The 22,003-nt window shown below is 28.8% G+C and overlaps 1 protein-coding gene across 1 annotated transcript in view; it reads left to right on the top strand.

The window, feature by feature from the left end:
- sau (Golgi phosphoprotein 3 homolog sauron) overlaps window positions 1–17,243 on the top strand; it is a 42,117-nt gene extending 24,874 nt beyond the window's left edge. The window contains exon 3 of the mRNA XM_035360587.2: window positions 8,603–17,243. Coding sequence (XP_035216478.1) covers window positions 8,603–9,027 — 425 coding nt within the window. The 3' untranslated portion in view covers window positions 9,028–17,243. The remainder of the gene's footprint in view (window positions 1–8,602) is intronic.
- Window positions 17,244–22,003: the final 4,760 nt, after the last annotated feature.

Below are 22,003 nucleotides of genomic sequence, written 5' to 3'. Positions count from 1 at the left end.
AATCCGAGATTACTTCAAAAATGTACAAAGATTGGTACACTTGCCAATGGACAATAAAATGCACAAATTTAGTAAACATAAAGTCCTAAAAATAGAAATTCAACTTTGATAAGTCGTCTATTAGTAATGCCTGTGATGTCTATAAAATTCTAGAAATTTAACTTTGATAAATCGTCTATTAGTAATGTCTGTGATGTCTATAAAATTCTAAATGCTCTATGAAATTAATTTTCGACTGTAGTTCTCTTTGAAAAACACAGATATATAAGTTGTTCTCAAATATTACGAAATAATAATTTAAAAATTTGATAAACACAATTTGAAAATGCAGCAAGTTTTAGAATGCCTTTTCAAAATAGCGTCAACTGAATATTAATTCAAAAGCAATACTCTTATTGAATAAAAACAAAATATTAGTGGCACAGTTTAAATAATATACTGGATAAAACCCTTTTCAATTTTTAATTATTTCTGTTCTCCAAGAGGAAAAGAAAATATCCGTTCATATTATTCATAAAATAAAATAAAACAAAACACACAACTCATTCATTGATAGCAATATAGTTATAAAAATACTAAAAGAATTATGCTCACTGGAAACATTTATGAATCAGGATAAAAATATTTTCTTACGTAAACACTTTTTGTTCAGAACCGAAACGAAATTTTACTTGTGTCGACTTCTAATGAAAACAAAATTAATCTTCATTTAGAGCATAGAATTAAAACACAGGAAATTCAAATAAAAATCAATTATTTAAACAATGTAAGACAAAATAAATTCTTAAAGTGAAGTATAGCTAAAAGGAAATACCTAAAGCTTATATATACTTTATATATGGTTCTGTTTCATTTTTAACGACACATTTTATTCCATATTTAATATTATAGAGTATTAAAGTATTAATGACATTATAGTTAAAATTTTATATTGCTTATTAAGTGAAAATCTGTTATCTTATTATTAATTACTTATTAAGTGAAAATATCTGTTATTTTCGGGTGAAGATGAAACCAGTACTTCATACAATTTCTAAAATAACCTTCGGGTTAGGGCTTCACTGGTGGAAGTTATACCTAAAACCTGGAAAAGAATATGAGTCAATGTTCTGGAGTCTTGGTTTTTTTCTCAACTGGATAAATCATTCGAGTCGTGCATTGGGTGGCCAACTATAACCAAAACTAACATAAACAAAAGGCTCACTTGGCCTTTTTAAATAGTTTTAATTAACAAAACACAATTAAGATAAAACATTACAATTAAGGGCGTTATAATTACACATTTAAGTTACAGAGTAAATCTTGGGGAACACCATGCTTAGTGTCTTGAGTCCAGTACATCGACTGATGACTATAGTTTTTGTTGACCGGTGTTTTTTTCCAGCGGCTGCTAGGTGGCATTTGTTGACTCGTGGGTTTACAATATTAGATATTCAATTAATAAGATCTTTCTTTGAGATATTTTTGCATTATAATGCATGAACATTTCAGATAAGTCTTATTATGCAATCATAAGTATGAAATAAGTGAAACAGATGGAATAAAAATATCTAATCCGTACATCCTCTGTGACTGATATCTGGCATAGTTTTTATACTGCATCTATGATACAGTTGTAAAGTGTTCTGAGTTTTTGGCATGTTTCCTGGTAGATAACCAAATCTTGGAAGTTTTTAATTTATAGTCTTAACTAAAGAAAGTGCTTTTCAGCATTAAAATTAAATTGTGCATATAAAATTTGCGCAGATGTCGTTGAATAATGAAGCTTAAATTGTGCAGATTTCATTCCTCCATCTCTAGTGATCTGAATAATTTTCTGTATTAAATTTCATTTGATTTGCATTGTCTTAAACTAGTTATGAAATAAATTATTTTTTGTTGTTAATTCGTTATTCTTTTCCTTATGTTAAAAAAAAAAAAAAAATTGCATAATTTCACCAAAGTGGCTGCATTAATGAGTAAGTACCAAAGGATGTTTATAATTTTTGTGCTGACAGATGGAAACTCTATTTTTGCCACTACTCAGAATACAGATAATATATTTCATGAATACAATCATTAAGTCTAGCTCCTTCTTTTTTTTCCTCTGTAAATTGAATAAAATGGAAAAGTGCAAATGGATTTCAAACCCAGAAGAATTTTTTTTTTTTTTTTTTTTTTTTTTTTTAGGGGATTTGAATTGCAGTACTGAATAAACATCTCAAAAGAACCTTTTTTTGCACATCTTTCCAAAGCTGAATTCTGCTTCTGAATCCATTCAAATGATCCTTGCATTTTTCATTTATGTTCATTTAGGTATTCAAACATATCAATTAAGTAGGCTATTTTTTTTCTTTGCGACCTGTGTTTGTCTTAGCTGAATATTGACAGTTTTCTTTACTTTTAAAAATACTTATAATTTTCTCAACAGCCAATGAATAAAATTGGATTTGAGCATCAAATCGAGGTGCATCGATTAATCAATTTTATCACATAAAAGTGGAAAAAGGTGCAATTGAAGTGGTCTACTTTTGACCACATTCACTATTTTTTTAATATCATTAAGTGTAGACTTTAATTCTAGTGGTAAACTATTTGACATAGAATCATTGTATGAGTAAAAACAGTGTATTATTTGAACATAAGATTTTTCAGACTGAGTTTTGGATGCCAAGTCTTTGACTCTTCCTGACATTGCAGCTGCAAATTTAGTTTGTATCACTTTCAGCCTTTCTCTCCTGGTACTGTTATCCCATAATCAAGCATTTGTGGTTAAAGTTTTTATAGCACATCAGTTTGGAAGCACTGATTTAGGTTGAGTTAAAATAACATGTCAAATAACGATTATTGGACGCGTTAAAGCAACAAGAATCAACATAAAATTCATAAATATGCGGGACTCGTTTTAAAGGTTCTTTGAAATTACTCCTGCAAATATATGAATATTAGCCTGATTCCTGTTGTTGTATCTCCTCCAGTAATGATTTAGATTATCTATCTTTCTAGAAACTTATAGCAGATTAAGCTTATACAGTCAAAAGTCGTTAATCCGGACTCGTCGGGACTTCGGTGATTCCGAATTATCGATTTTTCCGGATTATAGATCATCAGTTTAAATCTCGTAAGATGGCATGCAGAAATTCTAAAATTAAAAATATGAAACCTTAATTTATGAAATAAAGAACAATTATAATCTAAAGGATATCAAAATTTACAAAACAAAGCTTAATATTTATTTGTTTACTTTATTAAACATTTCTTTCAGTGTGAGTTGTTTTAAGTTGCTTCGTTTTATGTGATAATACTTTCTCTTTAATTCTATAAAACAGACACAATTTCTTGTTCAGTTACAAAGTTCTGCTGTTCAAGTCCCGTTAATTGTTGTGCCGAGAATACCGACTAACTTGTCAATCGAAATTTTTTCGTTTTCACTAACCTCTCTGTCACATTCTTCATGTCTTTATCCATTTTTTGCAGCAATTCCACTTTTTGTTTGATGGACATCGAAACATACTTTCGTTTTGTACGATCCTTTGGGAGCTCCAGAATCGGAAATTCTATTTGACATAACCGAAAATTCAAGTTTACTTTTATAAAATTACTCTTACAGTCTACAAAAAATAATAAGCCGGATCCAATTCGAAGATTAAGGAACAACGCAATCATCAACATTAACTGAAATAGATAATTAAATAATTTTAGATTATACCGTCTGTTATATATAAAACGCGCACGCGTAAACACCTATTCGCATGTGTCAACGCGGCGCATGCGCAGAAAGTTTTTAGTTTTGAGGTCCAGATTATGGGTGTCCGAATTAACGACTTTTGACTGTATGTATAAGAATGGCATGAAAAACGGTTTTTTTAGAAATTTAGATCACCTGTATGGGAAAAAGTTACTTTAAGGAAACATGATTAGCATGCAAAATATCTCCTAAATTAGATTTAATCTCTGGCTGTCAATTATTTCAAAGTTAGTGTATTAATATTCTTCATAGGGAAAATATCAAACTTTTCAATTTAAAATGAAGCTTATATAACACTAGCCATTTGAGCATGAGGACCCAGACAGATGATGCTCACATTATTGTTCTTGGCACAAGATTACGCTGGTTTATGAGCAAGCTAGTCACTATTGAGCCGTTTCTTATTGTATAATAATTTAATTCCCTTTGTGTGAGAGCATTACATGTGTTGCTTTTAATGTTTTTAAATAAAAAGAAAATTTTAATTAGCTTTAATTTGTAAGCTTCCTAAATGTGTTCAGCAGAATTTCATACTTTGAGACCTCTGTTTCGGGAACCAGAATCTTTTGTTGAAATTGTGCTACAATGTATGGGAGGTTATAATAAAATAGAAATTTGTTAAAATAATTCAACTGCTTGATATGACATTTTATGCTATATTTGTTGACCTGAAAGAGTGGAACTCTTTCCTGTAAAGCTGGAATCCCCCCCCCCCCGCATTAGTGGTGAGTATGCACACAATACGAAAATTGCATTCTTGTTTAAATGTCTTGCTGATTAATGTGTTCTTTCTAACATTAATGTTATTTGTGATTCGTGTTCCTTTTTATTTAAAATACAATTAGACAATTTTAAAAGTATAATTGACCACATTTTACGTTTGATGCACTTTTTTTATGCATTTATAGCATAAGCAGGACAATTTTAAAATAAGACAAATTTTAAAGTATAATTGACCCCATTTTACGTTTGATGCACTTTTTTTATGCATTTATAGACTAAACAGGGTATTAGTACCCTTAATTGTGTTGAATGCATTTATACAGATCATAAATTAAAGCTAATTAAAATTATCTTTGGATTTAAAAAAAATGTTATTAAAATTTATTTAACACTCTTGCACAGAGGAGACAATTAGTGCAATATCAATAGACGATAGATGTATCTCACATAGTAGACAATCAGTACAATATACAAGAATGCAGTAATATGATTAGTACAACAAATGCTACAAGCTCACCAGTGACCTCTAAGAAAACTGGCTCCAAGCACAATATGGCTGGTACTGGCTTTTTGGGCTCTTCTATTCCTGTGTCATGTAGCTTCATAAGGTTATAAAGCTTCAATGGAAAAGCTTGAGAAGCATATTCATGATGAAGGTTATTAACATGCCAACTTTGAAGTAATTTAACATAAAGATGACATTTTTAGGAAAATTTTGGCAACTAAATATCAAATCTAATTTGGGAAAATATTGTTTGTGTTTACTTAAAAGCAGCTTTTCCATATATAGGTGATTTAAATTTCCAAGAAAATGTTTTCCACTTCATTCTAATGCATAAGAGACCATTTTGCTTGCAAGCCTTTTTTCTCGTAAAATATTCAAAATGTTGGGGAAAAACTTGTCAAATATGCAAAATCAGTATAATATTTTTTACATTTAATTTTAATATAAGTGTTGTTCCTTAAAAGCTTGCATTTTGTTTGAGAAGTGGGCTTTTATAACAAAATACTAGTTATTAATTTTTTGTGTTGATATAATGAATCAATCATAGTATCCAAAAACTTAAGTATGCATATTTTATGGCTGCAAGCAAAGAAAGTTGTTGAATAAGTTGCTAGAAATGTAATATTTTATCAAAAATTTTCTATATTTATATTTGTATTTAATGTGTTATTAATGTAACTAGTGTAATTAATGTTACATATCTCAGTAATGCAATATGTGTATATTTGTAGAAATTTTGACACTGCTGGATACAGAATAATCAAAATAAAACTGGCTCCGTAAAGTGTTTAGAGAATTTTGTGAAAGCATACTCTTAAAGTAACAGAGATTATTAGAAACTGTGGGGGGGGGGAAGCATGCATACACACGTGGCAGCAACCAGTTGTTTGAATGAAAAGTTTGGACGTGTTTAGTGATCAACTGAATGTAACACAAAAAGGTGCTAGCAATAAAAGAGTAAGTGTTCATTGTGGAGTTTTATGTAAATCACACTGGAAGCTGAACAATGAAAATGCTACTACTGCCATCCCTCAGGAAGACCTGCTACATGTCTCTCAATTTCGTAAATAGAGCAAGCACTACGCTGCATTAATGTCAACAGTGGCCATTTCTGGCATTTTCTATAAAGGGCAGCTCTTCTGTTCATTAACAAGGGTAAGTTTGTTGTCAGACTCTTGCACATTTCCAGGGCCAGTTTAATTTTGACCACCCTGTGTAAGCAACAAATTATTTCAGTTAATATGTATCTTGGCTCTTGTTTTGCCAGGAGGTGTGTATAAAATTTGGTGGTATTTAAAGAAATTACTATGCCACTTTGCTGTTCAACTTCAGAAATAAATTTAATATTATCAAGTTTCTTCTCAGTTTATTAAGAAATTTAATTGAAGCATTTATTAAACTAATGTTGAATTGAATATGTCACATTTTTAAATCAGGTAGCTATCATATTCTTTTCTGAATTTCCTTGTCATGCACTTATTTGCATGTGTGTATTTGTATTGCATGTATTTGATGTGGTTAGCAAATATTGGCAAAGCAGTTACAAGTGCCAGATATTAGATATTAATGCCTGAATATTTAATAATGTTATTTTATGTTTTTAAAATTCTTTATGACGTAAATCATTCACATAATTTTTATTGTGTGTTGTTTTATAGTGTTATTTATTCCTCCCACTCCTCAAAAAATTCTCAAAGGGATTTCTTAAATTGTTAAAGTGTTATAGTTTTTTAATTTATATCTTGAACATTGTTTATTTGTGGGAATTTTGATGTAGTGAATCTTTTATGACAGTTTGGGAAAAAAACTATCCACCAAAAATTTAACTCGATTTCTGTTTTTGAAGTGACACAATATATAAATTTTGCTTGGTGTTATCTGTACCATGCAAACCTCATTGAAAAACAAATAACAATATAGATATATTCTAGCCTTTTGTATGTATGCTTATGATTTGGCATTTTAATGCTGAGGATCATAAATTGGTTTTCAAGATGTTGAATAAAATATTTCAAGCTGCATATCCACTGTTCAGATTTTGTTACTACATGATATATTTCCTGTGTCAGACTGGTTACTTACATTTCTAATTGTGTTAAATTTAAATTTCCAGCCTTGATTTATTTATACAGTCAAAAGTCGTTAATCCGGACCTCAAAGCTACAAACTTTCTGCGCATGCGTCGCTTTGACGCATGCGCGTAAGACCTTTACGGCTGCGAATATACGTGTGCGCATGTGCATTTAATGTATAGCGGACGGTATAAGCTAAGCTAAAATTATCTAATTCAGTTAATGTTGCAGATTGCGTTGTTCCTTAATCTTCGAATTGGATCCGGCTTATTATTTTGACGCATGCGCGTAAGACCTTTACGGCTGCGAATATACGCGTGCGCATGTGCATTTAATGTATAGCGGATGGTATAAGCTAAGCTAAAATTATCTAATTCAGTTAATGTTGCAGATTGCGTTGTTCCTTAATCTTCGAATTGGATCCGGCTTATTATTTTTTGCAGACTGTTAGAGCAATTTCATAAAAGTAAGCGTGAACTTTCGATTATGTCAAATAGAATTTCCGATATGTATTTACTAATATGTAAAGGATCTACAAAGCGAAAGTATGTTTCGAAGTCCATTAAACAAAAAGTGGAATTGCTGCAAAAAATGGATAAAGGCATAATCCTTTGTTTATCTAACTATTCCAAAATCTGTTTATCAATTTCACACTGCTCTGCGGGGGGTGGGACACCGCGGCGTGCAATGTATTGGAAGTTGATCTGTCAGCACTATCCTTATCTTCAGGGCAGATGTTTTTATTTTATTTGGCTTATAATTCCTTACTAAATGTAGTATTTCATCTCGATGTACTCCGTCTTTGATATGATTTGAATCAAATTCCTCGTCATTATAATTCGCTTCCGATAGTGAAGAAAGTGACACAGAGGTTATTGAAAACGAAAAAATTTCGATTGACAAAAAATTAGTCGGTATTTTCGACGCAGCAATTATAGGACTTCAACAGCGGAACTTTGTAACTGAAGAAGAAATTATGTATGTTTATAGGATTAAAGAGAAAGTATTATCACATAAAACAAAGCAACTTAAACAACTTACGTTGAAAGAAATGTTTAATAAAGTAAACAAGTAAATATTAAGCTTTTTTTTTTTTTTTTTTTTTTGTAAATTTTGATACCCTTTAAAGATTATAATTGTTCTTTATTTCATAAATTATGGTTTCATGTTTTTAATTTTATAATTTCTGTATGCCATCTTACCAGATTTAAACTGATGATCTATAATCTGGAATCGCCGAAGACCCGACGAGTCCGGATTAACGACTTTTGAAATTTCACTGGCACAAATTCTGATCCATTTCATTCTTGTAAAAGAATGGATTTAATAACTGTCAACTAATGTACCTAATTAAATACTACTTGAATTAGTAATTGTAATTATTTGTTTTTATTCAATTTTATTTAATTGCTCAATGTTTTTAAACCTTATTATTTCATAATATTGTAATGATTATTATTCCATAATATCATATTAACTCTGTTAAACAATTCAAATGTATTTTTGTGGGCTAATTTAAGATGCTTAAAATAAATTATCTTACATAGAGTACTCACAATTTGTTTTATTTGGCAGGTGAAACATGGAATCCTTTGAAATTAAGATACCAACTACGAAATGTTCGTGAAAGACTTGCTAAAAATCTAGTAGAAAAGGGTGTGCTGACCACAGAAAAACAGAACTTCCTCTTATTTGATATGACAACCCATCCACTGACAGACTCTAGCACAAAAACTAAATTAGTCAAAAAAGTTCAAGATGCTGTGCTAAGCAAATGGATCAATGACCCACATCGCATGGACAAACGTATCTTATCTTTAATTATACTTGCACATTCTTCTGATGTATTGGAAAATGCATTTGCTCCTTTATCAGATGATGACTATGAAGTTGCAATGAAACGTGTTCGTGAATTGCTTGAACTAGATGTTGAAGCTGAAAGCATGAAACCCAATGCAAATGAAGCGATGTGGGCTGTATTTGCTGCTTTTATCAAATGAAGTTTTGTGTATTACCTTTTTAATTAACATTCTATTAAGCAGCAATTTAAATCTTTTCCTAGAGCATTTTTTGAGCTCTGTAATGCAAAATATTTCAATATATCAGTTTTTGAGGATTATTTCTCCATATAAAGAAATTTAAATTTAATAAAAATTTAAGAATTTGATAAAACAAACTATAGAATGTTTTTAGTTTTAAATATTTTGTTTTGGGAATGGGTAAAAAAAAAAGAATTAACATGTTTTGCATATTAATCAAACTGTTATCAGTATTTTTAAATCCATAATAAAAATATGAAGAAAAAATATTCTAAGTATTTTTATCACTACATTCCTTTATTTTTTGTCTTTCTTGCACTGTGGTGACTGTTTATGTTGAATAGGTAGTATTGCTAGATCAAATATGTAAATGCATTTTATTTTAAAAGGCTTAACTTTCAGTGGCAGAATGTTATATATTTTTATACAACTGTAAGCTTTTTAGATTTAGTTTAACTATTGTTTATGAAACTTTAGAATAAACTATGATAATCATTTTTAATGCAAACAAGTAATATCTCTTAAAACCCAACTTAATTGTAACTTTTAATTTTTTTAATTGAATATAAACAGTTAAACTAATCTCATTGCTGAAATATAAACTTGTGAGCATTTGAAGGTAGCTGACTTAAAATTTAAAAATTTATGTAATAATCAGTAAGAATTGATATGGATATCACAAATGTTTTGTTGGTGAAGGGATAAGATAAAAAATTTTGGGGGGTTTCTTTCTATTTGATATTTTAAAATTGCATCTGAAATTTTAAGAATTCTATATACACCCATATTTTTCCCCCTTTTTATACTTTTTTGGTTTGAATGGATTGAAGAGCAGTTTCCTCATATTTTCAAGTTTTTCTGGGAGTATAATAAATATAAAATTCTATCCTAACTTAGCAGAATGTTATATTCTTGATACTTTTCTTCCCCATCTTTTCTGAATCAGTATATTCAGTTAAGTGTAATCTTTTCCCTTGTAAAGGCAAATAGCTCTTATGTGCTGTACCATATTCAATTAAATAAACTTTTTTATTTTAATAAATTGTGAAAACATGTTTATTCCTTTGTCCATTCAATTTTGGATATTTAAATTTTTAAAAGCTGGAATCCATGCGGTGTTTATATATAAACTAATTTAAGAATTTTAAAATTTCTGGCATATATTATTTTTCAATTAGTAAGAGAGGTATTTACTTGTTATAATATCAGTGAACAATGTCTGCTATACATCTCATTAAATTGCTTTGAATATTTGGCAGTTGCATTGTTTTCATCATTTATTTAAAAAAGTGAAAATTTTAGAAGTTTAACTAAGAAAGTTTACCTTCTTTCAGATCATTTTAAAGAGCACTTTGTAATTAGTATCAAATTAATACTTAAAAATTTTTCAATGTATATTGTTGTGCTTTTTTTAATAAGTCCTAGTAACCCAGAATATGTTTAACAATCTAGTCTTCTTTTAAGATAATGAACAATAATATGTATACTACAGTCTTGTTTACAGAGATTGGTTTGTTTCTGTTTTATTTTTTATATAACTAGGGCATTTATGATGCAGTTGTAATATATAATTAGTGTGGCCTTATGCATGCGTGTTAGTAATTTCAATTTCATACATTTTCATACTGTAAACTTAAGTGTTGCTCAATGTATTCCTATTGCTTTGGTGAAAGAAATGTAAATTATTATGGGAATGTAAATATGTATAAATGGTTTCTCTGGGTATTTTTTAAGAAATAGTTCTAAGGACAGAATGAAGATTCTTTTTGTCTGTAAATTAGTTTCTTCTGTTTTAAGAATGTTAATTGAAAAATATTTTTGAACTTTTGTGGCAGATAGTTCTACTACTTTTTGTAGTATATAAATTTATTAATCACAGTTATTTTGGAACATTTCACAAGATTTTAATCATTTCTCATAGAATACATATATGTAGTGAACTATATTTAAATTACTAAATATCTTTTAAAATTATAGAAATTTTTGTAATTATTTCTATTACTATTAGTACTTCTTTGAAGTACAGAGCTAGCAAATTTTACTTATTTAGAAAGTCTGCATGGTTTTATATTACCTAAATAATTATACAAAAATATTATGTATCTGAACTGGTTCTTGTCCAAAATTAAATAAAGCTGAATTTAATTTACATAATATGAATATGTTAATACTTAGAAATTAAAAATTTGGGTGCTTTTCTATTATGCACCTGCCACGCTTTTTGGCCTCTGTGAAAGAGAAGCCAAACACTTGTCAAGACCCAATGATAGCACCATCTGGAGACTATTTGTGTGTGTAAGTAAGAATAATTCAACACTCGCACGCATATTACTACAATCTTACTATCAAAATATGTGCAGGTGCATAACAGATAAGTACTAAAATTTGTTTTGTTGTCTTTTATAATACATAAAACTAATATACTGAAAAATGTTACATTTGGATTTCTTTTTATGAATAAATTACATATTTCCCATGGGCAATTTTATATACGTGTATATTGGTCATACAAAATTCTAAAAATGCATTAGAGGAAAAGTTATGTCCATCTTGTAAGATCTTAATATAGTTTGTGACATAAAATGACAAAATTATTTTAACCAAAAAAGTAAAAACGCATGTGGTGGTAGAACTTTAAATAGGTGACATAAATGTTTTCTATAGATTAAATTAGGCACTAATATATTAACTGTCAGTCTATGAATTGTTAAGCTATTTTCCATTTGCATACTTGAAAAAGTACCCTGAATTGATTCATGCTATAAATTGATATATGAAGAAAAAGGTAAAAGGGTTATATATATATATATATATTTTAAGTTAAGATTACAAGATGTTTGATATAGTTGTAGTGAATTGAACAGTAATTTTATGATAATGAGGTCTTTTTCTTCTTTTTTTTCTTTTAAGAAAGTAGAGTGAAAGAGTAGTGAAATTTTTTGTAATGCGAAATGAGGAAACAGTTACCATTGATTTTTGTGTAATCTATTTTTTAGTGTTTTCAGGCTTCCTGAAAAAACTATTAGATTATACCAAAAATGCATAAAACCTAATATAGTATTAAAAGCATGAATGGAGTGTTAAATGCACTGTCATTATAAATAATACGCTTCCATACATTATCATAAGTATCTTTCAAAATTTGGAAGACTGAAAGCATAATGGAGAGGCCTATGTGATGGTAGAGATGATGTCTTAAACCGAGTTAGAGGTACAGAAGAGTAAAATGAAGATCATCTGTCATAATTTTCAGGGGTGGTATGGTTAGACTTTTTTATTATTTACCTGTTAAGTATTTAGTTTTAGTTTATGAATGTATAAACTACTTTTATTCATAGTTTTGATATTTGTCAACATTTTCTATACTTTTTCTTATTTAATTTATAAAACACTTCAAAAAGTAATATGTATTTAAATAAATGTAATTACAAAACAGTTTTTTTTTAAACAAAATATAAATATGCCTAGTAATTTCGCACTTTAAGCTGCAGAAAATTATCATTAAAGGCATAAAGTAAGAAATTTAGAACTAATGTTTCACAAAGACGAAAATTTTGAAATTCATAATTAATAAATTTCAAATAATCTAATAAATGCAGCAAAGAATTTAATAAATATAAAAACCAAAACTTTTAAGCAATCAATGCCCCAATTCAAAAAAATTCTTTAAAGAAATTAAAAGAGAAAGAACATAACAGAAGAGTAATTCAGTCAACTTCAGTGCCACTTCATCAAGGGAAAGGAACATTGAAATCAATTGAAATCTTTGCCTTTCTGTTTCCAGAATTAGCTGATGAACCATTTCAATGTATTTTAATTATAATAGGTCACCCAAAAATTCTGGCCCTTCCCCAAAGCAAGGAAAAAAATTCAGTTAGAAGTTGTACTTTAAATAAAGAGATTTCTATTTTGTGTAAAGAATTGAAACCAAAAGTGAATAATTAAAATACTTCAGTGAAAAAAAATGAATCAAAATTTTACTTTTTAAACATATATCACATAATCCAAAATATTTTAAACTTTAGTGAAATTTTAAAACTTCGGTGGAAAAACTAGTTAAAACTCACAAGAAGTAAATAAAAACCTTGAGCTAGTAAATCGCGATTTGCAGTGACTTACAGGTTTGCCATTTTGGATTCATGGAGGCAAAACAAAAAAACCTTGGCGAGAAAGTAATCGCTCAAAAGGCTAAAATTTGGAACATAAGATGGAAGTTTAAAACCAAAAAAAAAAAAAAAAAAACTAATAATAATTGTTTTTTTTTTTTAATTTTGATTCTTTGAAAAATGGGAATTGATGAGTTTTATGAAGCGTGGATGATCATCTAGCAATAGTCAAATGGGTGCATGGGGCAAAAAGGTTGAAAACCCCTGTTATAAAACTGTGAAGGTATTTATCAAATTCTTACCAGATTTGCTACTGCATATCTTTTGTTCCCTTCTCTGCAGCACTATTACCATTAAAAACTAATGTAGATTTCAATCTGCATTACTCCCAGCAGTTTCAATGGAAATTTTGAGATTATGTGACAAAGATGACACTATGCTGCATCCTAAATCTGTGTCCAAAGAAAAATGTTCATAAGTGGCCAAAGTTAAATCATTGCATCCATTGCTGAAAACTCACTTGAGTATGGCTATTAAGAGTTAAGCAACAGTTGTTGAATTTACGGATAGGACCATGAAACACTTAAAATTGCTAGTAGAGGTGAAAATATGGAATGAATTTTTATTTTATTGATTGATTGATTGAGACATGATTAAGTTTTGAATTGTTTCCATTATTCTTTATAGGTTGTTTTACTAACTATCAGAATTGAATTTTTGTGTTATATTCAAGGAAGGCAATGACTGAATTTCTGTGAACTTATGATTAATTGTTCTTTACTTCATAAAAATATTCCATTTCTAATTTGCTTTCATTGCATTCTTAATTCTGAATTTATTCAAAATTATAAAAATCATTGTGGAAAATTTTCAGGTATCAAATTTTTAATTTTAAGTATAGGAGATTTATTGAAATGAGAATCCTTCAAAGGTAACTAAAGGTAATGTGGTAATGTACTTGTATGGGTCTTAATTAGTAAGCATTTTAAATGATCAGATAGTTTAGTTTGATGTTTTTATATAATATTTTGTACTTAACCGTCTGAGCGGCACAGGTTTTGGATCTATCATGAAGATCTGTATTTATGCAGCATTTATAAGCTAAATTTATATAATTACTTATATTAGCCTATATTTTCATAAACTTACATTCATTAAGATTACATTTGCATTATTAAAGAAAGCAAAATATCTCAATATAAGCTAATATGTTTCTACTAACAAAAAATATTGTGACCGGATAAAGCCAATCATGCCACTCGGGTTAAAATACTTTTACTAATTTTGTAAGTATTCAATAAATATATTTATAATATTCCATGGAGCTATTTTAATCACGTTTTGTGATTAAAATATAATGATATCTTATTATCATTTTGCTGTTGCTGTTGTATTTTCTATTATTCAAGATGAATGAATTGCTTTTAATTTTAAAGTATGATATTTGTTATCTCTTAAATTCTCAATGCATATACTGAGGAGATGCATGGAGTATACTGTTGGTTTTAGGAGAGGTAGGGGGCATTGAAAACAAGCCAGTGGGATGAGAATGTACACGAAAATTTTTATTCTTAAAATTTTTTCTTCTTCCTTAAATATCCACATATTTATACAGATATTTTGATCAAATTGTATGAATGCAAGGCTTGTTTATGTGTACAAATTAAGAATGTAAGTTAAAACCTATCAATCTAAAATTCCAAAAATATAATAACTGCATTTGCATTGATATCTAGTAGCAAGTTCTTGAGTATATATGCAGTGTGCATATTCTGTTTTCAGGCTCATAACTATGATTATATAAAAACAAGACCTAAAACTTTCTGTCCATACTCACTTACACGTGCACATAAAGTTCAAAGAATTCGTGTATACGTGTTGCCTTGGTAAGCGTTGTGCTGAATAATAATTTTTAAAAAATGAAAGTTATGCTATTTAGACAAGCAATGTTTCAACTGCAGTAAGCGTTGTCATTATTAAGGCTTTAGAAGTTTGTATGACCAGTCTTAATGGATATGATAATATATATAAAATGAACTTCATAAATAAAATATATCATTTTCTATTAATCCATATTATACAGAGTATAAAGTTTCATAGTTTAACATAAAATTTAATATTATGTTATAGATGTAGATTAAAAAGTAAGGAATAATTTATGTTAATAATGATATATTAATTTTTCATAAGCTAATAAAATAGGAAGCTGTATCAGAATTTACAGTTTTTCCTTTTTTAAAGTGGCAGTATCTATTGATATTTATGAAACGAAAGGAATCACTTATGCTCACCTGTACAGTTATGCTGGCCACAATATATTTTTCCTGTTTGCATGATTTATAATTCAGAATAATTTGCAAAAGTACTATTTTTAGTTAATTATATATTAAACTATTCTGATGCATGATTACTATTACTTAATAATACATATATACTTCACAATTATTTAACTTTGATAGCATACTTAAAAATCCTTTATCATTTGTTGCTTCTTTGTGGTTTATTATTTTAATATTGAATTACAAAATAGTTTTTTATTGCAGTATTTAATAATTTCGGCATTATTTCAAAGTTACCAATGTAAAATAATACTCTGGCTGAATCTAATTATAATTATCTATTATATTTTCAATTATTGAGTATGATTGTTTTGGCTGTATTTTAAAAAATTAATTTTGTATTTGATGAAAAGTTATTGAAACAAGCAAATATTTTAGTTGAATTACTTTACAATGCAATTTATCATATCTTTAGAAATAATTATTTAAATAAATGAGAGGCAACCAAAAAAAATTATAAATGGAGGTTACAGCTCTGTGTGGATCATCTCTGTGAACAAATGAAGTGTACTGTCTTCCCATGGTAACCATGACCATAAACACAAAGCATGCTTATATAATCACACAATGGATGAGTATTTTTATAAAATAAACTAGATGTGTGTAATTCCTGTAGCAAAATCATTGTCATGTTTTTCTCTTTGTTTTGCACACTTTTTAAACAGTTGAAAAAAAAGTTCTGTTGCATAAAAAGGTTAAAACCTTACTAAATTGACTCGTAAAGATACACTATTGAATGTGTCTTAGTTACATGGATTTCCAGTGCTATTAATAGGCTGAGGTTAAATCTTTTGGCTGAGTACTAACAAGGGTTGTGCTTCCCATGGTTGAACAGTATTCAAGTAAACTTTTAACTGTCAAGTTATTTTGATGATTTGGGTGCATAAATTGTCAATTTTTTTTTATTCCAAAAATGAAATTTGCCTCGCAGTCAAAAAAAAAAAAAAATGCTGCGCGCTTTGAACTTTAACCTCTATTTTTTGCAACCTTCAGTAAAGTCCTCCCATCTGTTGAAATGAAGCTGAAATAAACTTCTCACGATATATATTCGGGTATAATAATATGATGCACTCAAAAAAAATTAGCCCGAGTAATGTTCGGGCTTGACATTTTGGGATACCAGTTCTGTGCCCGAGGTTATTTCGGACATAACAGTTAAAAGGTTAATTTAGTGTCTTAAATATGGCGAGTCAGTAAAACGTTCATAAATTATTCGCTAATTTATTTTAAATAATATGTTCTAAAGTACCGACAGCCACTTTGAAGTTTTTTTATTTTTTTATTATTTAAAATGTTTTATCAAATTGTTTTATTTTCCTCTTTTGCAGGATGCAAAGTAAGGTTTGTGGAACTATGGTGTTTGGATTGTATACTTTAATATTTGACTTTTTGAACAAATATGCTTTTAATTTTTCTTTAATATGAACAATTTAGGGGAATTGCAATTACTTTATTATGTTTGGTTTTGAAAAGTCTGTATATTATTTTCCATTGCCTTTTCATTTGTGAATTACACAATGATGAACAACTCAGTGACTTTTTAATATCTTCAAAGAAATCTAAAAACTATTTTATGTATAGTATTAACTTTATTTATTCATTTTTATTTTTTTTTTAATAAAAGCTCACTTGCAAGGTAACTGGTGTGTATATTAGAATTTATAATCACATATGTCTGAATTGTTATCATTATTGGATTATAGTGTTATGAATAAAAATTTGTTTTATTGTTTATCTCTTCATTTGCTATTTGAGAGATGCACCTCAAAAGTGGTATTTTAAAATGTTTCATAGTGACTTAACAAAGTGCAACAATGCCAGATTGATTGTATTATTTCAGAAATATAGTGTGGCAGCCATTTTAAATAAAAGTTATGCATTAAAATTTAATATGAGTCTTAAATTCTCAAGTTAAAAAGTGAAGTTTTAATTAATGTTTCAAATTTCTTCTATGTCGGACTTTTTTTAGAAGTCCTTAATTTTTCCTATCAGTTATTAATATTAAAAATATTTGTTTTCTAGACAGTTAGAATGGAATTTGCTAAATATTCTTGTGACACCATATGGTATTTCCTTTTCTGATATGTGATTTGCGAGTTAGTGTGTGATAAAATATTTTTTACCTTTTTAATTCATTTAAATTTTTGCAGTTCATTTGCAATGCATGAATAAACACTTATTTTTAAGCTTCCCCTCCCTCCACACACACATACACTTCTAATAAAATTGTCTGTCAGAAAAGAAAGCAAGTTCTATGCAAGGAAGTGTTTGAGTGTTTAAATCAATGGACTAGTTGCTGTTTAGTACTGGTTCAATTAATGCTGAATGAATAATGAATGAAGGCTTTGTGCTTTTTCCAACATCTAGCATGAATGTCAGCCATCCATTAGGTAAGGGAAATATTCTTTGACCTCATAAGTAATTCTTATTGCTTTGTCAAAGTAAAATAGTCTAAATTAGAGAATGTGATAAATACCTCTAGAATGTTAGTTACAAAGAGGAATTAATAGTGTGTTGAAAAGGTTTTAATAGGTTAATCATGAAAGGAACTTAATCACGTATGAATAAGAAGATTTTGGATCTTGCCATCCTTAATCACATTTGATTGAGAACTTTTGTTAACTTGTTGCTTTTCTTTGAGCAATATGTGTGCAACTTTCTCTCACTGTTCTTGCAATAATATGCTATATATCTAACTCATTCTATCACTGTAGAATTTAGAAAGAAGCATGAATTATGAATAGGAATTGTATATTATAACCTTCCTTGGCCACTGATTTACTACATTTTATGAATGTTATTAAATTACTGAAAATGAGGACATTTCAAAAGGAATACATTTTCTATTAATATTAAAAATCTTAGGAAGAATGTCTCAGAACTAGTATTAATATATTGTAAAAAAGGTTCTGGGTGCAAAGTTAAAAATTTTTAAAAGCAGATAAAGTTTTTATTGGTCAGCAATATATTAACAAATGGCCAATAAAGCTCTTATCAGGTGATATGACTGCTTTCTTAAGACATGGCTGCTGAAGGGAAAATGTTAGGTAATGGAAGCACCACTTTTGCATTTGAAAATGAATTTTGAAGTGAAAACTGTTGCCTTCTACGTGCTATCACTGATCAGCACCCCTATGTGATACTTGATAGGAAGAGATATAAAAGCAAGGTGGAAGACACATGGAACAAGAATTCCTGTATTCGCCATCTCCTGACTAAGGAGACCACATTTATTTTCATAAAGCCCCATCTGCATTTCATTCCATTCAGTATCACTTTCAGTTGTTCTTAATAAGGTTTTCTGTGTAAGATAGGAGATTTGGATGAAAATACTATTTCATTTTTTCTCTTTCATTACTTATCATTCAGCCATAAACTATACATTTGTGTGCTATGATTGCAACAGAATATTTATTTCTTAACTGTAATCATAACAAAGGAAATACTGATGTTGCTGTTCATCATATCAAGGTCATTTCAAAGGCAGCTGATGAAAAAATTCATGTTATTCTTTTCTGCATAATAGTTAGATGAATGCAGTGAGAAGATTGTTTCACAGTATAAGAATACATTTTTAACACTGGGTTTCATTCTCAGTGCTATGTGGTTGGTGTTAAATAGTTTTAATTAATCCTCTTATCTACCCATTGAGAAATGAACAAGCTGTCACCTCCATGGATGAAGAAAGAAAAGCAATAGAAGCAGACACCTTCTTTCCATTATGGCAGATGTAATTTATGCCCAGCCCATAGCTTGATCGACCTTTTGATATGGCTTGTACTGCATCAAGGAGGTTAGAGTAAATGGAGTAAACCTCCCTTGTATGTAATGAAAATTAAATATTATGGTTGCTGCCATAGGTTGGTTTTGTTTACATTCTAATTAGTGTTGTGTACATGTTAGGTACTCATCACTGAAGGTTTGTAAATCTCCAGTTCTAATTTTAATACTTAACATTAATGATTTTTTACGTAGTAATCACAAGGACTGCAATTACTGATTTAAATTTAATAAATATCTAGGTGCATGAAAATGTGTAAATGTTAACTATTAGATAAATGTATATATGATAAAACCTAGAAAAGCGGTGAAAATTTTAATGGTATTTTATGCAGATTATACCTAAAGAACCTTTCTGAACTTGTGTACGTTGATATTTGCTCTCAAAATCAAGTGTGAATTTGTTTAACATTATGTTTTGTAGTCATATACATATGCTGTAAATGGTGACCATGATGACATTTTGTCACCTTCACTTTTGTGATGTCATGCTTGCTGATTTTATACATTTTGTAAGCTTCACTTTTGTGACTTCATGCTTACTCCATCTGTTCTAACCTCCTTGCTTTGCACATCTGGTCCCTTCTCACTTTTGTGAAGTGTCAAGATGGGAAGGAAAAGTTGAGTTCCATTTCACTACATCATGGTGTTAAGAAAAGAGATCAGAGGTCCAAACTGGTTTTTTACAGGCATTGAAGTAGTAACATATTTCTGTTGTTCACCAAAACATTCAGTAATTGCCATTAAGATCAATAGGTTTTGACATGTTCGTAGATAAACATTTTGTGATTCTGTCTAAAGTACAAGTATAAATGTATGTATTTTCTTTTGCTACAATATTTCAGTCCTAACTATTTGAAAGAATGTGTTTTCAAACAGCATTTCATTCTGAATGGAATTAAATTCTATACTTTTCTTATGCTCAGAACAGTTTTCATTTGAGTGAAATACTTTTGCTAATTACATTAGAAAGAAATTTTAAGGTAATTCGATTTTATTTGGTTAACGATACTTTCTCAACTATGATATGATTTTCAGCTTCTGAGCCATCTTTCAAGTCAGAATTCATAGTCACTCTATAATTAATGCTCTGTTTGGTTCATTTCAAATAAGAGCATCTTTTATTTTAGTATTTAAATACGTAAAATATTGCTGCTGATTTCTGATTTCCATGAACTTAACTCTCTATGAGTATTTCTGAAAGGGATACGTTAATAATATTAAAAACTTGTAATTGAGTTATTGTAAAATGTAAGGGCATAATTCTTTTAATACTTACTAATTTTTTTTTTTTTTTTTTTTTTTTTTTTTTTAACTTTGATTTCAACAATACGCATTCTAAAACTTCTACTTCACTGTTCCTTAACAATGCATCTTTTAGACTGTTTTACAACACCTTTTTAATAGATTGTTTTCCAGTAAAAAGAGTTCTTGCTTAAATAGTTTCATCAATGTGTTTGTCAACAGATTGCAGTTCATGTTTACAATTAAATGGTAACATCATTATATATTTAGATAATTTTATAATCATTGTTAATCTAGATGTATTTAATAACTAGATTTCTTCACAGTAGCATTCAGAGAAGTTTATACATGAATGATTCCTTCATTTCGAAATATATTTATAAATAATTTCATAAATATTTGCATATTTAATTAAAGCAAATGCATGCTTTTTACAAGGATATACATAAATATTTGTATATAAATTTCATTTTCAGTATGTGCAAATCTTTATTTTCTGTGCATTCACTATATTTTTTGAGTAAAGTTATTTAGCATATATTAGAGTTTTTACATAAGAAATATGTATAAATGTAAACAATGGAAATTACATGCATTAATTTTAATACACACTCAAAAAGTTGGTTTTCCTTCGAAAGTCCATCAGAAAGGCATCTCTTCCTTAGGCAGGTAGCCCTTTGCACGGTTTACGTATTTATAAAGCTTAATGTGAATTTATGTGCCATATTACAAAAAAAGTTTAACATACATAATTTTATATTTACGTTTAGCCATCAGTTTGCAAATTTTCGAGTTAAAACACGTTTTTAGATACATTCATTTTCAAATTTTCTAGCAACTATATTTCTGTATGCAATTTTACACCAATATATGGTTACAAATGATTAAAAAGTGAACTTATTACCATATCTGTTTATATACTCATTAATTTAACAAGGATTACAGGATTTTAAAGTAATTTCATTTTCAGAAGAATGGCAGATTTGAAATGTCTGTATGATACAAAGTCCCAGATCCGGACTCGTTGGGCCTTCCGCAATTCCGAATTTGGCATTTCTCTGGATATTAGATTATCATTTTAAATCTAGTAAGATGGCAAGTAGAAATAATAAAATTAAAAATATGAAATAATGAAGCATTTATGGTCTAAAGGGTATCAAAATTTGAAAAAAAAAAGGAGCTTAATATTTATTTTATTTTACTTTATTAAATTTTTCTTTCAAGTTGTTTAAGTTGCCTCTTTTTTTTTTCCCCCCTGTATGTGTGCGCGTGTTTGCTAATACTTTCTCTTTAATTCTATAGACAGCCATAATTTCTTATTCAGTTGCAAAGTTCCATTGTTGAAGTCCTGTACTGCTGTGTCTAGAAGTCTAACTTGTCAATCGAAATTTTTTCTTCTCTCTGTCACTCTGTAGCGATATTTTCTGGATCTAGAATCATACTACAGGTTTCGCCATTCGGAAATTT

Source organism: Stegodyphus dumicola, chromosome 8 (genome assembly GCF_044657685.1).
Source record: "Stegodyphus dumicola isolate Sdum_Otavi_A_Nest chromosome 8, ASM4465768v1".
NCBI classification, from domain to species: domain Eukaryota; kingdom Metazoa; phylum Arthropoda; class Arachnida; order Araneae; family Eresidae; genus Stegodyphus; species Stegodyphus dumicola.
This window is presented reverse-complemented; position numbering and strand designations above follow the sequence as displayed.